An 18,775-nucleotide genomic window follows, 5' to 3' on the forward strand; every position below is an offset into this window, starting at 1 on the left:
TCAACGATAGAAAAGTAGCACAGCGGATTCTGTGATCTCTCGGGATGCGCTCCAGCCCACATTTGTCCCGTAACCGTCCCAGTCAAATCCTGCAAAATCTCCACACTGTTTTGGAGAAGCTTCAGGGAAGTAACCGCTTCCTCCAATGCAGTACTGAAAAATGACAACAATCCCACCCTCAGAGTTTGTCACTAAATAAAGGTCAGCCTTTGGATACAAACTGCAAAATTTCAGTCAAAAACTATACACTGTGAAAAATGTTTTTTATAGTTATATTAATGTCACATTTACAGTTACATGATACCTATTCCACCAGCTCAACACCTTTGGAGAACACTATCTGCTGATTCTGTGCAATCAGCTAAACATTGCTATTGTACTTGCATAACATTGGTTTACTCACGTGTTCTGTGTTGCAGCCTTTTGGTCTGATCCCAGAACAGATGGCCATGGCAGCCTTCTCATTATTAAACACTCTGAAAGCCATGAATCCAGGCTCTGACTCTCCTCTAAACATCCATATTTAACAAACCAACTGCTTTATTATTCTGTACTGTGTGTAAGTACATGAAGGTGTTTGTTGAAGGATTCACTATAAAACTGCAAACTCTAAAGAATAGGTAACTATGAAACAAAGTCAAAGTGAATAATAAATTCCTGTTGTACCTCTGGGGTTTGGTCCATAAAAATACCAGTTAGACTCTGCACTTCCTGTATCATACACCACAGGGACAGTGGGTCCATTATTAACAAGACAGGATCCTAATCCAAATCTTACCGGGAATTTCTAGAAAGTAAATGTATAGGGGTACATGAGATTTCAAGACCTTCTGGACAAAGATGGACACCTCAGGTTTCCTTCATTTGTCATAAATTATGCCATGGTCTTTAACAAATAGTCTGCCAAAGTTTATACTCATAGATCAATTAGTTTCTGATATACAGAAAATTTTGAAAACAGCCATTACCTTTAAAATATGCCCTACAGGGGAAAAATAACAGCTGCAAATTTGGTATCATCTTAAAGCAAGAATAAGCCTGTTTATTATGTGGTTATTAATTAAACTGTAAACACATTCAAAGTCATTAATAATCCTTTGTAACTCAGGGATAGGAAATTTGATAGTGACCTTTATTTTTGTCTAATACTGAAAGTGTAAAGAGAACATACTGTAAATGTCAAGGGCAGGACTAAGCTAACACCCGAGAATGTGTCATTTTACATGTTAAGGTACACCACATTATTATTTTTAAAGTATATAAAAAGACACTGTTGGTGGTAATTCATCAAATGGTTGGACAGTGTAAATTGACTGAGTCCTCTGTTTGACTGCTGCCCTTTCTATCTTTGTTATAACTGATTATTAATTACAATTCATGTATTAAAAAACATAATTAATATCTATTAATAAACAGATTTTAAACCATTCATAAACCCTTAAGTGAAGTCTTATTCTAAAATTGTACCGCAAATTTTAATGTTTTATTTTACAAAATAAATGTATGATTCTTTGAATACACAAATGCCAAAATTAATAAATATTAAATAACAGCATGCATTAAGAAATTATTGAAAAAAAAAATCAATAATAATACAAATTAAAGAAAATATTAAAAAGCAAATAATACTGCATAAAAATAAATTACTTTAAAATAAACTAAGTACTATCAAACAATACTAGAAATGTAACTATGAAAAGATTTGTGTAGTTTTCAGGGAGGGGCATGTATGGGGGGGCACGATGGAGCCTTTTTCACTTATATTGTGAAAACTATTGTGAAATTTGAATGCTGCTTGTTTCTTAGAACTCGCACAGCAGGTAATGTCGCAGTCACACAGCTCCAGGGATCCGGGTGACTCCTCTGTGAGGAGTGTGGTGAGTTCTCCCTGTGTCTGCATGGGTTTCCTCCGGGTGGTAGGTGGATTGGCGACTCAAAAATGTCCATAGGTTTGAGTGTGTGAGTGAATGTGTGAAGGACTGGCGCCCAGGTGTGTTCCCGCCTTGCGCCCAGTGATTCATGGTAGGCTCGCGACCCTGAATTGGATAAGCGATTACAGATAATGAATGAATAAATATATCATACGCTACTCGAGGTCCAAGTGTTATATTTTGAATATTATTTGTTAAACGCAATGGCATAATTTCCAGTTTAAAGCAAATATGAGATGTGAAATTTAATGTACACATAGTTTATTATATTCTTTAAATGACCAAAATGAGATATGAGTAACTGGCCGATTTACCCTGAATAAGTAGTAGAGGTTTCCACCGTGGAGACTGAAAATCTGGTCCACTACATAATCCGCTCCCCGTTGTTTCACCTTATTATTGTGTAAGAAGGTGTAAGAAGAAGAGAACAACACTTGTTTTGTGGTTTCCTTATAATTATTGAATAAAAACACTATATTGTTATATATATATATATATATATATACTTGAGAGGTAATTTCTTTCTACTCACCCTGTCATGAGATGTTGTAGAACTGAACCTACAGACCTGGGAGGTCATTTCAAAAGTACGTAGCCAATGCTCATAATATTATTCAGAACCATACAATGAAGTCCCAAGTTGTTATAGTACAAGTAGGAACAGTTAAGTATTTTACACTGATTCATAATCTGTTTGTTATGGGAAGGTACACTGTAAGTACCAGTTAAATCCCCCTTTAAAATCTGAGAAGATGCAGTAAGTGTCAGGGACGTACATGTAAAAACACAGGCTATTAAGTATTTTAGACATACGCTGTAAATACACTTTAATATGTGAAAAGATGCATTACGTGTCAGGGATGTACTCGTAAAAACATGTATTTTAGATGCACTGAATTGTAAGGGAGTTATGGGAGGGTACACTGTAAGTACCTGTTAAATACACTTTAAAACACGAGAAAGTACGCCATAAAATGTGTGAAGATACACAGTGCCGAGAAAGTACAGGTTAAAGTCGTGGGCTGGTCAGGATCCTGCAAATGTTTTATTAATTATTTTTGCTGTAGTGGTTTGTTCACAGTAAATTCACCAGTGTTAAATCAACTCTATTAGCGTTAACACTGAGAGTGTTAAATTATTACACTAACCGTGTTAATTTAACACTAATAGTGTTGACTGAACACTGGTGAATTTACTGTGTGTGAGTCAGGATGGATAAAACACAGCAGTGCTGCTGGAGATTTTAAACCCCTCAGTGTCACCACTGGATTGAGAATAGTCCAACAACCAAATAAAACATATTCTGTGCTACTGATGACCATTGGAGAATAGGTCGAAATTTAGCTAACAAAGTGTGCAGAGCAGTGGACCAATATATATATATATATATATATATATATATACAAAAATGAAATGAAATAAACACAATAACTGCCTGTGCCTTTTTTTTTTTTTGGTCCAGAGATTCCAGTTCGATGAAGTATGGCCAGATTAAGAAAAGTGGAGCCCTTTTATATCTGCCCACTCTGACTCACACAAGGAAATACTGCTTTTCCTGACATGCAAAATTCCAGCATCACATTACTTTCTATAACTTATCTTATCTTATTTTTTTTCCATGCGTTTTCATTTGTTTTCAGATGACAAGAAGCCATCCCTTACTGCATGCAATAATTTGAAATCTAGTTGTTATTCAGTATGTTAATCAGATTGTTGTGAGTATTTTATTAGATTATTCACCTTCATCTAGACTTTTGCGTAGGACTTGATTTAGATGATTTTCTCAACAGTTGTTGTCCTATTCTGTATAAAACATAAAAAAAGTTATTTCGCTTTTCTATATTTCTTAAGAAATGATGATTGAAACAAGCTAAATTATCTGCAAAAAGCATTTGACATTTGTTGCTGATCATTTTTTTTAAACAATCCAAAAATAAAGGTATAAAAACAGGGAATTTATCTTAACATATTTTTACAAAAGACTCATGATGAGAAACATTCTACACATTTAGTAAATTCCATGCAATAAATGATCTTCTTAGCATTTTATATTAGACCGGATTTACCCAAAAGTTTCTAAACATTGTTCATCGCTCTCAGAATCTACAGTCTTTTGTCTGATCTTTATCCATTTGTACAAAGTACTTTTTTTTTTAAACAATGCTTTATATTCCTCTCATTTTCTGTAAGAGAATACTGGACTTTTAGAATGAAAGCTCTCAGTCTGGACGAGCATGCTAAAAGATTATCAGTTATCAGATAAACAGTTATCGGATACTCTTCTTTCAAGTGTTTCCAGGGCAGAATCACAGGTTTTTGATAGTTTTTTTCCACTTTACAAGAACCTATAACATTGCTACATTCTGTCATTTAACACAATAATTATTTTTTTTTTAAATTAAGCTTATATTTTGTTAGAAAAAGAAGGTAATTTGGTGACACAACCTAATTAAAACACCTAATTCACTTTTGTAGTAGTTTGGTCAATCTCAATTTTAATTAAATTTACAATTACAACACACTCTCTGTATGTGTCAATTGGTCATTTTACAGAAAAAAACACTCCTGGCAGTAGTTGGTAATATAATGTTTTCCCTAGTAACATTTTATATGGATATATAATGCCTCCTTATTTGAAAGGAGAAATTTTCTTAAAAAAGGGACATATATTTCAGCCATATCATATACACACCTATTTGTGTAACACATATTTAATAAAATCTGATAGAACTGGTGTTTATTATAAAACATCTATGCATTACACAGAAGATTAAATTCACAGCGAGTGAGCACCATAATTACTAAAAATATTTATATTATTTACTTATGTATCATCCGTATTTTGGCCCACTCTTCTTTGCAGGATTGTTTTAATCAGCCACATCATCATAGCATCTCAATCGGATCTCAATCAGTGGACGTGCTGGTGTGCTTTAGATCACTGTCCTGCTGCAGAACCCAAAAAAACTGCTAAGGGGCTAACACAGTCTTAGACACCATTTGCTTTTACAGGTCCAATTTAGAAGGAAACTTGATTACCCTACTATTCACACACTCACACAATAAAACTCACTCAACCTGGGTTGGAGTACTGGATAAATGATCCAGCTCCTCATAATATAAATTCTTTTTCTTTTCTTTTTTTTTAGATTTATCTGATTTCTTATGTAAGAAATACTCTTGGTTATTTGTTTAATTATGCTGGATTTCCCCACTGGAATAAGATTTCCTTCTCAGAACACACCCCAGTTTTTCAACAAGTACCTTCAGAGAAATGACCTCCCTTGTTCTGGGTGCAAGACTGACTTAAGGTGAAATACAATCAGTTAACTGTAGAAACAAGTATAAATCACCAGTCCAAAATATATACAGCATGCATTTCCAAAATGTCATTTATTGCAAAATTAATTTGGAATTTCTCTTGGCCCTGACATACTTTTTGTGAAACTGCTAAGGGGCTAATGCTGTCTTGTTTATACAGAAGCTTAGGGCAAAGTTGTAGAAATAATTGAGATACAAGATTTCCTCTGGACAGTAATAAAATACTTGTATTCAAGTGCCAATTCTATTGACTCACAGCTAGACTTGTACTATATTTCAATGGGTTATAACAGTGAATGCAGTAGCTCTACAGCAGCAACAATGGACAAATCCACTAGTCCAATGTTTCTGTGTGTACTTCTATATTGCATCCGGTTGGTTTATTTCCAGAGCCGATGACCATAGCAGCCTTCTCATTATTAAATACTCGAAAGGTGATGAAAAAAAAATCAGAGATGTTGTAGCTGAAGTATTAACGTGATAAGGTTTTAACTCCATTCAAATGAATTCAACACTGTTAACGTATTTTTTATAGAACCCTGCTGAAACCAGAGAATCCCTCCTGAAGCTTCCAGAGATAACACCTGGGAGCACCAGCTGTCTCTGTGTAAAAGGCCTAAAGGGTGGGAGGGGAAGAAACTACAGACTCAGCTGTAATTTTTTATTTACTGTTGTGTATCCATATGTCAGTAAATTGACATGTGAAAAATGTATTTTGTGTTTTGGAGAATATTGTATTGTTGATTTATGATGAAATACTGTAACAGTGTAAAAAGCCCAGTTGGGATGCTGTGCAAACTGAAGTAAAATCAGAAAATATTGATGTGAAAATAATTTCAGCCCTATATTTAATTGAAAATAATACAAAGAAAACATTGCAGATGTTGAAACTGATACTGCATCAGTGTGTAAAAAAATGCCCATTGTGTATTTGAATTCAGCAACACATTACAAAGAAAAAAACATGAACAAAAATAATAAAATTGTGTAATTGTGCAAACAATAAATGAGAATAATTGGCAACAGGTCAGTGACATGACAGGGTTTAAATAGAGCATCTCAGAGAGGCAGAGTCTTTCAGAAATAAAGATGGGGAGGTTTTCACTCTGTGAAAGAAACTGTTATAGAATAATGTTTCTCAACTTAAAACAGTAAAAGCTTAAGGAATTCATCAACTACAGTACATAATACCATTAAAAGCTTCAGGGACAAGTCTCAGAAACTTTAATAAATACATTTTAAAAAATAATAAATCATTATCAGTGAACACTTTTTACTACATCCACACACAATTTAAAACTCACAAATGCAAAGAAGAAGCCAGATATAAACTGAATTCAGAAATGCCGCCCCCGTCTATGGGCCCAAGCTCATTTAAGAGTGAGGAGAAATGGAAAAAGTGTCCTGTGTCTGACAAATCTAAATTTGAGGAGAGGGACCATTCAGCTTGTTATAAGCACACAATTTAAAACCAGCAGTCGTGATGGTATGGGTTGTATGGGTGCAAATGTTGTTTACCCATAGCAAGGAGAGGTTCTAAATTAGACCCATTGGTGCATTATGAAACGAAAACACAATAATGGAGACCAGAAATAACTGCAGCTGAGTAGAGCAGTGAGTGTATGTGGCTTTACTGATGTGGGAGCAACCTGTACTTTTAAAAACAAAGGTATAGTTTTTTTTTAAATGTATTAATCAGTTATGTCTTTCTCCACAAGCAAACAAAGACTTTTATCATGTACAGAATGTTAGCCTGTGTTCAGTAACTATATAAAACATCCACTCTTTTTAGGTGCTTGCGTAGATTGTGTTTACAAAACAACAATGAGACCATTTGAAATAGGTACTAGCTGTTTTTTCAAAGCAAATACGAGTGCTGGCAAGCTAACTGGCTCATTTCTTATACATTAACTACAAATGTACTGCTCTAGACTTCTGTTCAGGTATGTAGCATCAAATCACATAAAATAAATAAATTAATAAAACGTCAATGATATACTGACAGCCTTATTTATCTAGTCGTAACAATTTTTACCTGTTCAGCAAGAAAAAAAAATAACTCAAGCTTTTGTCAATTAATATTGACAATATTTCCTCTGGACAGTAATAAAATATTTGTATTCAAGTCCCAAATCCACTGACTCACAGCTGTCCTTGTACCTTTATTATTAGTTCAATTGGGAGTGAATGGAGAGCTAATCTCAAACGATCTTCTCGCAGGGCTTCGTCTTAATTCCTGTGGCACGCTTTTGAAGCACGCTTTTTTCAGGAGTAACCTGAAAGTGAGTGATTAACCATAAGCTTGTTTGAAAAGGTAGGTTTTTAATCTAGATTTAAAGATTGAGAGTGTGCCTGAGCCCCGAACAGTAACCGGAAAGCTATTCCAGAGTTGAGGAGCTCTGTGAGAAAAGGCTTTTCCTCCTGCAGGATTTTTCTTAATGCGAGGAACTAAGAGTAGATGGGCATCCTGTGAATGAAGTGTACGTGACGGGCGATAAGGTATGAGAAATTCAGTAAGATACTATGGGCCTAAACCATTTAGAGATTTATAAGCTAAGAGGAGTATTTTATAGTCAATGCGAAATTTTACAGGTAGCCAGTGTAGGGACGAGAGAACTGGGGTGATATGGTTGAATTTTCTAGCTCTAGTGAGCACCCTGGCTGCTGCCTTATGAACTGAAGGTTGTGTAACGCTTTGCATGAGCTCCCTGCCAGGTGCGCATTGCAGTAGTCTAGAAGTGAAGTGCCAAATTTTGCCAATATTGCGTAGGTGGAAGAAGGCGGTTTTGACTGTATTGGATATGTGGGTATCAAATATGAGTCGAATCAAACGCTACCCCTAAGTTTTTAATCAAGGTACTGTGTTTTACTGTGGAATTATCAAGATTAATAGCAGCTTTAATGTTTCTGAGTATCTGTACCTAGTAACAAGACCCAAGACCTCATGTTTGTTTTGTCAGTCCACAGCATATTTCCCGAAAATCTTGGGGAACATCAAAATGTGTTTTGTGCCATTGTGTTTTTTGGTCAGCGGTGGTTTTCGCCACTCCATCATTCCAGGAGAAATGTTTTAAAACCTTTTTTGCATTAAATGTAATAATGTTTTATTCAAAAAGTTTAAATTATGTTATTTGTGCAGGTACATTTTTGGTCACTAAAGGTACAAACAGTGTAAATGTACCTTTAAAAGTACAATGGTGCTGTTAAGGTCCAGTTGTGTTCCCTAAAGGTACATTACATTCACTTCTCCAAAAGGCGGGGTGAATATCTGTAAGATTTAATTATAGAAATGTGTGATTATACAACAACATAATATATATCTTGGAGCATATGAAATCATCACCATTTTAAATCTACAATTAATATAGAGTAAGGTACAATTGTGTTCCCTAATTAAAGGTACTGTAATATACCTTTGAGTGTACCAACACAGTGACAATTTTTCTCACAGTGCATGAGCAGTATTCATAAAAAAGTGAATAAGAATACATTCACAGCAAAAATATACCAATATACCAACAGTAAAGTCTGAAATTTTGTTTAATTTTGTAGAATGCAAACCGCTATTGCAAACCGCTATTTGACATAAAATTAAGCACATTACTTTTCTAAATTTTACGAAATTTAAAAAATTTTTAAAACCTCATTCAATTAAATTACTCAGAAAATATAAAAAGACTTTGTCTGGTTTTAAGCCCTTTTATGTGGTTTAATAAATGTAAATAAGACAGTTTAACTAGATACAATGTTTTAAGTCTAGCAAATAATTTGTCTAGAAATACTTTCAATACTTTTATGACATTTTAACATCAATCTCAAAAATATTAGAATGTTACTGGCTAAATATACAATGCAAATTCACTTGAAGTAACTTTCAAATACTGACCTATAATGGTGTCTATTTGATTGTATGCTATCAGGATCTATTATCAGACATATATTTTCAGCGAATAAAGAGAAGTACAGCAGACTCAGTAATCTCTCGAGACGCACTCCATTCTGAATTTGTCCCATATCCATTCCAGTCAAATCCAGTGAAATCTCCACACTGTCTAGGAGAAGCTTCAGGGGAATTACCTCCTCCTCCAATACAATACTGCAAATAAATATATAGTCAGACAGTGAAGAATATTCATTATTGGTTAAAGTTCTAATGCTCCAAGATCACATGAACATGAGAAGAAGCCAAAGTATTTATTCTCCAAAAACTAATGTACAAAGATTTGCTCTGGGTGCAAGATTGACTTAAGATGAAATACAATTAATTAACTGTAGAAACAAGTATAAATCACCAGTCCAAAATATATACAGCATGCATTTCCAAAATGTCATATATTACAAAATTAATTTGGAATTTCTCTTGGCCCTGACATATATGTATTCAAATCCCAAATCCACTGACTCACAGGTAGACTTGTACTATAGGTTTCAAAGGGTTATAACAGTGAATACAGTAGCTCTAGAGTAGCAACAATGGACAAATCCACTAGTCCAAGGTTTCTGTGTGTACTTACATGTTCTGTATTGCATCCGGTTGGTTTATTTCCAGAGCAGATGGCCATAGCAGCCTTCTCATTATTAAATACTCGGAAGGTGATGAAGCCAGGTATAAACTCTTCTAAAAAAAAAAAAAATCAAAGATGTCGTAGCTGAACTATTAATGTGATAAGGTTTTAACTCCATTCAAATGCATTCAATACTGTTAACGTATTTTAAAAGTATTCAAAGAAACATGACATTTCAGACTGGTGATGCATTTCAGAGGGCTGATGCAAATATACTGTATATCGTCACCAGAGGCGATTGCTCAAAGACTGCAAGGGAAGCTAGCTTCCCCTAAAATGTCAAAAAATAAGTGATCAAATATATTCTGTTGTGTGTACATGTCATTGAATAAATATGCACTACAACGCGCTCAACTTTTGTTCAGAACCAGCTTCTTATCACTGGTAAAGACGCGGCTTTCCCGTAGATTCATGGTGCTTTGAACAGTCTGGACGCTGAGCGTCCACAGAGTTCAATAGCCAAGCAGCGAAGTGCAGAGAAACGAGACGAGTGATTGGATAAATGCTGGGCTTTGTCCCGCCCATCGGACGCTCAGCGTCTCTGGGGGTCTATGGGGCAGTGGGCTGGCCTCGGCTGGACCGGACGCTCAGCTTCTGCATGATGATTGGATGATCTGTCTGAGGCTGAATCCCTTTTTGATTGACAGCAAAATGAGCGAATCAGCGATCCTTTGGTGTAAAGATCCGTGGGAGCATTATATTTTCATTCTGTTCTGAGTTGAACCGGAGAATTTCTTAAACCTCTTAGCGGCATTTTCTTTGTTAAAACGACTAGCAACAAATCGAGCTTCTATTTCTGGTGGGTTTTTTGTAGCTGCTTGTGTTTGGAGACTGACTTCTATCACTCTTTCTGACTTCTATCGCAGTTTCTGTCCAGCGGGTGCTGCTGAGCCCCTCCACCGTCACAAAGCACTCACAGGCGGACACACTTCACATGGGCCAAGGCCGTTTAAGCAGCCTAGCTCTGCTGGCCATTGAGAGGACACTAGTCAAGTCCCTGGAAAAGACGCCTTGTTGGTACGACAGGGTTAAAGATCATTTTCTTGAAAAGGAACGGAGGGTAGAGTTTACGTATAAATAACCTGACATATTTTATGATGTAGGCTGAAATTGAGCTTCCCCTCCTTGAAAGTCCAGCATCCGCCACTGATTGTCACTGTCTCCAGCAAAACATGTATATCTATGTCACTAAACTGACATGTGAAAATGTATTTTGTGTTTTGGAGAATATTGTATTGTTGATTTATGATGAAATACTGTCACAGTGTAAAAAGCCCAGTTGGGATGTTGTGCAAAACTGAAGTAAAATCAGAATGCAGTGATGTTCATTCATTCATTCATTCATTATCTGTAACCGCTTATCCAATTCAGCATCGCGGTGGGTCCAGAGCCTACCTGGAATCATTGGGCGCAAGGCGGGGAATACACCCTGGAGGGGGCGCCAGTCCTTCACAGGGCAACACAGACACACACATTCACTCACATACACACTCACGGACACTTTGGAGTCACCAATCCACCTACCAACATGTTTTTGGACTGTGGGAGGAAACCGGAGCACCCGGAGGAAACCCACGCGGACACAGGGAGAACACACCAACTCCTCACAGACAGTCACCCGGAGCTGGAATCGAACCCACAACCTCCAGGTCCCTGGAGCTGTGTGACTGCGACACTACCTGCTGCGTCACCGTGCCGCCCAATGCAGTGATGTGAAAATTTGAATTCAGCAACACATTACAAAAAAAAAAAAAAATGAACAAAAAATCATAAAATTGTGTAAATGTGCAAACAATAAATGAGAATAATTGGCAACAGGTCAGTGACATGACAGGGTTTAAATAGAGCATCTCAGAGAGGCAGAGTCTTTCAGAAATAAAGATGGGGAGGTTTTCACTCTGCGAAAGAATCAGTTCAAGAATAATGTTTCTCAACTTAAAACAGTAAAAACCAATGAATTCATCAACTACAGTACATAATACCATTAAAAGTTTCAAGGACTTTTCCCAAAACAGTTATCGGTGAACACACGTTTTACTACATCCACACACAATTTAAAACTCACAAATGCAAAGAAGAAACCAGATATAAACCAGATCCAGAAATGCCGCCCCCATCTCTGGGCCCAACTCATTTAAGACAGAGTGAGGAGAAGTGGAAAAAGTGTTACTGACAAATCTAAATTTGAGGAGAGGGACCATTCAGCTTGTTATAATCACACAATTTAAAACCAACAGTCATGATGATATGGGTTGTATAGGTGCAAATGTTGTTTACCCATAATAAGACCATAGCATAGACCCATTGGTGCATTATGAAATGAAAACACAATAATGGAGACCAGAGACCAGAAAAAAGACCAGAAACAGCTGAGCAGCTGAAATCCTAAAAGAAGCTCCAGTTGTTGACATGAGTGGTGCAGTGAGTGTATGTGGCTTTACTGGTGTGGAAGCCAATTGCACTTTTTCAAATCAAAGATGTAGCCTTATTTATCTAGTCGTAACAATTTTTACCTGTTCAGCAAGAAAAAAAAAAGCTTTTGTCAATTAAAATTTACTTTAGCATTTAGCTAGTTGTTGTATTGTTTTTTTCCTTTGGATCTGAATTGTACCATTTCTCCTATAACATTTTGGACTGTTTTAGAGATCACACATTCCCTGTCGTAAACTTAACAGCGCACCAGGAACTCAGATGATGTTCACAACAGTTCCTGGTGCTTCCAGACCCTGTTTTAGTTAAAGATCAATCCATGTGTGAAGTTGTAAAATGGGTATAAAGATGTGTGCCTCTTACAAACCATCAGATCAGTCTGAGATTCAGCCTGTGACCAGATCATTCTGAAATCAGTCTGAGGATCAACCAGAGCGCTCAATAAACAGCATTATATCCAGACTGGTCTCCTCTCTTCACTTTGAAACCACCAGAAGACAAGTTTACAACATAGACTTTGTTTTAAATATTTTTATACATATCACTTTGATCTTGTGAATTTTTATTTTATTTTTCTATTACTATGCTTTCTACTAGGGATGCATAAATATCTTTTTTTTTTTTCCAAACGATTATGAGTACAGCGATGGGTATTTTTGCACTTGCAGATACCGATACTTAGAATTAAGTGATCAGGATCATTGTGTAATAGTGTAGCTATTAATTAAAACATATCTGCCTTAATTAAAAAACTTTATTGTACTTTATTAACTTTCTGGAACTGTCCATCTTTTATTTAGCATTTTCCAACATTACACCACCAGTAATAAGAATTTCCCTCTGGGATCAATAAAGTATCTATCTATAAATTAGTAACACTAGATGTAACAAGCTCTTGATATGTACAGTGTTGTGCATCTTTGGGAAGACTGTTTCCGTTATATGATTTTGGCTAGGAAGTTCCTCACTTAAGAGTGTTTAAGTAATGGCAGTGTTTATTTAAGAGCAGCAGCCTGATCTATGGCCCCGGATCCCATTTAAAATTCACAAGCAGACAATATAATTTCGTTTTAAGGAAAAACAAGTCGGGCAAAGAACAGTGCTCTCGCAAACGGGAAAACATTTCCCGGGAGAAAAACCCACCTTGTTTGAGGACAGTCAAAAGAGTGTGGCATACTCAGTGCTCTGGGGTTCTCCCTGCAGTCTGCTTTGCTTGAGTTGCCATCACATATTATGAAATAATTCCAGATCATCGACAGTGTGAGTTGTCTGCTCATTAGTGCAGCAACGTGCTCTAGGCACAAGGTATCGGATGCTGGTATCGGAGCCTCGTTTGTGATTATGAGTACAAGTAAATGAACACGGTATTGGGCAAATAACCGATACCAGTATCTGTATTCGTGCATCTCTACTTTCTGCTATTTCTTTTATGTGGTATATTTGCTAATATAAAATTTTTCATTTACATTATTATTATTTTTACTTTGTAATGTAAAGCACTTTGAGCTGCATCTTAATAATGAATAGTATCATATGAACATACTTCTGCTGTTGGGACCATAAAGGATCCTGGTAGAAGCTTCGTTTCCGATATCGTACACCACTGGAACAGCAGGTCCATTGTTAATTGGACAAGATCCTATTCCAGACCTTACTGGGAATTTCTAAAGGAAAAATAGACAAGTAAACAAAAGGCTGTGCAATGTACAGGCAAATCCTTTCTTTAATATTCTCATGTACTCCAAAGTCTTTCTGTAATATTCTCCCATATTCTAAAGAATGTCTGTAATATTCTATTCTGTGTTTGTTGTGAATACCATTAAGTTCTTAATATTTTACAAGTTTTATGTGTCTGACCCAGAGTGGTGTGTTTACCCTGAACAGGAAGAAGAGGTTTCCACCATGGAGGCTGAGGAAGCGGTTGTCTGTGTGGTAGTGGAGGATCGAGGCTGTGCTCCAGTGCTGGAACTGAACATTATTAGGAACGTGCCACACAGACACATCCTGAGCCACAATGTCATAATACCCAGGATTCTGTAGGAATAAAAGGTTTGAAGAGAAGGTTTATAGATGCCTGCTCATTTACTGTTTCTTCTGAATTGGCTTTTCCTCTGAATTGAAGATTTGATAGCACCTATATTAGATGATTAGTCCAACTCATCCCAAAGGTGTTGGATTCTGGTTTATTACTTCAGAGGACGTAGTTCCAGCTATATCCCAAGGCACTGAGCATTTATCCATTTGTCTTTGTTTTATAAGTTGTGTTTAATTCCCTAAAGAAGGGTTTCTCAAGCTAGTTTTCTAAAGTATGTATTTCATTTGGAGTCTTGAAGGAAACAAAACTCTCTTTTTTTCATTCCAACAAACTCCTCAAGAGATTTTAATATTTTCCTGAATATAAGAACATTCATATATAAGAACAGTTGCAGCTTTGTACATCTACTTCAACGTAAAATGTATGTGGTTCTGTGGTGTTTTTCTAGATGAGCTGTACCTTGTAGTCATCGCTGGTTGCAGCCTCTACGGTTCCAAAGGTGACTCTATTGGACCAGGTTCCGTCTCCTTCAGGTATGTTTGGGTTACTGCCTTGTTGACTGGACCAGCGATCTCCCACAGTACATTTCCCAAACATGTTATTCTCATGAACACTAGCCACTAGTGTCCAGCCTCCTCCTGCAGTGGTCATATCACAGTAGGTCTGGTAGACCACCCCATTCTGAGTCATCAGGTAGTACAAGCCGTCTGTTGGCAGACAAGCCTCACTTATGTGTCAAACAAGTTTCTGAGTGCCCCGAGAGACATATGGTGTTAGGTGTCTTGCACAAAGACATTGAAGCTATGGATGTTGAGGGAGGAGACAGTGCTGAGACACCCCCAATTCTCTTGCCAATCCAGAAAATCGAATCTAGATCTTTTTCCATTAGCTGATTAAAGGCATGGCAGAACATGATACGGCTAACTTATGGGTAAATGCCCAGAAACTACACTGAATTACAGATTCCATAGACAGAAACCTGTCCATACTGGTTAAAAATAGGTCTTTATTAGGAAAACGATTCACCCTCAGCATTCCTCACCTTCATGAATCTGATACTTGTCCTGGATTTCTTTGCAGCTTCGAGCCACATATCTTATCTTCTCCAGGAGTTTCTCCACCATGTGGTTGGTTGTTGTGTTGTTGAGGTCGATGCATGGAGTTTCTGCTTCTTGAATTACATACATGGCACTCACTAAAGAAGAGGGGGAAAAAAGCATGTTATGTTACACAGTTTGTATAATTCAAGAGTTAGAATAAGGTTTTCTAGGATTAGGATGTTGATTTTAGACTTTGCGTGTTTAGGGAGCTCAGGGGACTTTTACCCAGGCTTACCTCCCAGGTTTTTAGCCATTGCCATTTACCTCTACACAGCTAAAAATATAATCACTGAAGGTCAACATGCTTGGAGGAGACAACTAAGTGTCCACTTCTGGTATGTCAGTTAACAAATACCTTCATTGTTTGGATGAGACTCAGGGCAAGTTATAATCTCTGAGACTAACACAGATGACACCCCAAAAGTTTGGATATTGATCCTTTCCAAACAAACATATTCAGTTATATTAATAACATATGATAACAATGCCATCGTCCAGGAGATTGTCTGCTCACCTGATCTGGGTTCTGCGAGATCTGGAGTCATCACAAGACCAATCAGCAGCAGAACCAGGGACATCATTTTTGTCAGAACGTATCTGTGTAAAATCAGAGTGAGATGTAGAACAGTATTCCTAAACTTTCAGATGTTTCTATACACAGACTATAGATAATATACAGTGTGTTGTATTACCTGTACAACGTTGAAGCCACTGTAAATTGATACACTGGATAACTGTCTTGTTTAGAGTCAGGGAGGAGTATTTAAGGGCCTGCATTTATTTTGATTTATTGACGTTAACTGTAAGGAAGTTGTCTTTTGTACTTTCCTGTGAATTATTAACTGTAGGAAGTTAAATAATAAAAATGCAAGTCTTCGCTCTAGACGCAAGAAAACTAGACACTAACTAGGCACTTAATATTCCAATTTTAATATTCTACTTGTATAAATAACATAATAAAATCTATAATAATAATAATAATAATAATAATAAGGGTCTTTATGTAACATGGTTGGTTTTGCTTGTGTGATTTTTCAATTAAAATGCAAACAAACCCAAAAATTCACAAAATAACCAACAACAAAGCAAACACAAACAGTAAACAAAGACAATTGGCCTTGTTATCGCTCAGTGGGTAAGATGGTCCTCCCTCTCCCCTCACCACAAGCACTAAGTCATCACGGGCATCACAAGCAGGGCACATTGAGGGATTCCACAAAAGTAGGATTTCTCCGTTTAGTCAGAAACAAGCCAAATGGTTGAACCTGTTCTATGTACATGAAGCAAATACGTTCTGGATGTTTGATATATGCTCTTTTTAAAAAGAGATATATTAACTTTAATAATATAATTTAGACTGTATGGACTGTTTCAGTGGTTAATTTTTTCTTAGATGTAGCTTGACGAATGTATTACTTCTATAAATTATAAAAAAATTCTATTACAAGTTTATTACTGTTTTATAACTGTTTATTACAACATCAGGCCTCACTTTGACCTCACTTTAAACACGCTGTAAACATTTGTTATCTTGAATGAATTTTGTTGTGTGTGAAACTGTCCACAGGTCTAACACATGATGACAGTTTCACACAGTAACTCCACCTACCAACATGTGTTTTGCTTAGATTTTGTCATGATTAAAATGAATGTTCACAAGTTTAATACTTGATCCTTCAACCCTGGTCAGTTACAAACATAAAAGTAATATATGATCATTTTGATTCATATTTTTATCTAATTTTTGGAGGTGAAAATCAGTGACTGCTCCTTCATAGTCAACATACACCTGTACCAGCAATGAGAGTACTAGTGTAGAATGGGGTCGAACCCATTTGGAATGAAAAGTCCTTTTTATTTAATTTCCTCTAACATGGTATTGGACTCTCTGAGTGGAAGCCCTTAGACCAGCAAACCAAAATTTAAAAAAGGGGATATGATACACTTCCCTCAATTGTTTCCAGACCTTATAAGGTGATAGTGGGTAGCCCTGTCTTGTTCCCCTTAGTTCATATGGGACCTGTTCTATTTTTCCACTGTCCTCAAAAAAACAGTATCATTACTAAATCCTTTCAATAACACAAGGGTTATTTTTATAATGAATATTTAGATGCCCAAACCTTTGTAAAATATGTGCATGTATAGCCATATATTAAATTTCTATATGGAATTTCTAATGAAATTTGGGTTGTTTTCAGCCTCCTCAAGCCCTGTTTAACTGGTTTTGTCACACCCTTGTCCTGTCGTGTCTGTTTTCCCCGCCATGTGCTCACTTAGCACATGGCTCTGTTTGTTGTTGTTCATGTCTCTGCCCTAGTCCCGCCTTTGTTCCTCCTCCTCGTCAGTGTCTTTGTCAGTGTTATTTGTAATCCTGCCCCTTCGTTATCTTTTCCAGGTGTCCTTTGTCTGTGATATGTATTTCAGTTCCCATGTGTCACTTCTTGTTTGTCAGTCATTCGTTTCCTAAGTTATGTTGCTACCAAGTCTGTCTGTTTCTGGTGTTTCCTCTGTCATCGTGTTTCCCAGTCTAGTCTGTCAATCGCTGCTGTTTCTCGTTTCCCAGGTCATGTTGCCTGGTCTAGTCTGTCTGTCTCATCTGTTACTCGTTCCCTTCAACTCAGTCTAGCTCTCTTTCGTATCTTTCGTCTCAGGTTTGTGTCTTTACTCAGTTTAAGTTATTCTGTTTAGATCTTTTTGTTTTTAGTATTCCTTCTAGTTATATTCATCTGTCTCTGTATTATCTTGTGTTGTAAATAAAGTTTGTGTTATTAGCGAGTGCGTCTGCCCCCGTGATGAATACATAATTGTATTCATTGAACGTGTATTATTTCACTGGGACATACATTTACTTGTTGGAAGCATATGCTCTAATGGATAAAATCCATAATAATTTTGTACAAATGTATGAATAATCTTATAAATGTTTTATATATAGTAGATTGAATAAATTATGATCCACGACATCTATTATTACCACATACTCACACATTACACTCCACAGACAAGTGACACCTGGGTTGGATACCTGCCCAAAAGCCTACCTCAAGCCCAATTTCCTTCCTTCCTTCCTACTATTTTCTTTGAATTATAAAATTATCTGATTTCACACTCATCAAACCCTCTCAGTCATTTATGCTAATTATGATATACACATTGGACTAAGAATATTTTTTTTATTATTTTAAATAATCCCTCTTAGAATAACGCTTTGTGTCCTTAGTTTTCACAATGGGTGTGAGTTGATGTAAGTAAATATTAGATATATTTAAAGGCATTATATTCTGTCATGTTGCAAAGAGGACATTTACTGTGTAAAAAACAAAAACAAATAAATTCAGAGCAATGATATTCACAGCACATGTTTTACATTAAATGTAGTATTATGGTATTTTA

At 36.4% G+C, this 18,775-nt stretch overlaps 1 protein-coding gene across 1 annotated transcript; it reads right to left on the reverse strand.

Moving 5' to 3' along the window:
• LOC136686139 (intelectin-like) lies at positions 1–16,015 on the reverse strand. Its single transcript, XM_066659701.1, has 7 exons — positions 15,897–16,015; positions 15,325–15,477; positions 14,742–14,989; positions 14,123–14,281; positions 13,791–13,911; positions 404–507; positions 1–153 (listed from the first exon to the last, which is right to left on the reverse strand). Exons 1-7 carry the CDS (start codon positions 15,961–15,963, stop codon positions 1–3), a joined length of 1,005 nt encoding a protein of 334 aa, XP_066515798.1. The 5' UTR covers positions 15,964–16,015.
• Positions 16,016–18,775: the final 2,760 nt, after the last annotated feature.

This window comes from Hoplias malabaricus, chromosome 2, assembly GCF_029633855.1.
Source record: "Hoplias malabaricus isolate fHopMal1 chromosome 2, fHopMal1.hap1, whole genome shotgun sequence".
NCBI lineage: Eukaryota > Metazoa > Chordata > Actinopteri > Characiformes > Erythrinidae > Hoplias > Hoplias malabaricus.

What these genes read in the sequence shown, in the direction of transcription:
- LOC136686139 (XM_066659701.1), bottom strand. Translation starts at nt 15,963, where the DNA reads ATGATGTCCCTGGTTCTGCTGCTGATTGGTCTTGTGATGACTCCAGAT. An exon ending in ACCTCTTCTTCCTGTTCAGG is followed by an intron (nt 13,912 to 14,122) that starts GTAAACACACCA and finishes TTTTTCCTTTAG; the next exon opens with AAATTCCCAGTAAGGTCTGG. An exon ending in AAGGCTGCAACACAGAACAC is followed by an intron (nt 154 to 403) that starts GTGAGTAAACCA and finishes GTCATTTTTCAG; the next exon opens with TACTGCATTGGAGGAAGCGG.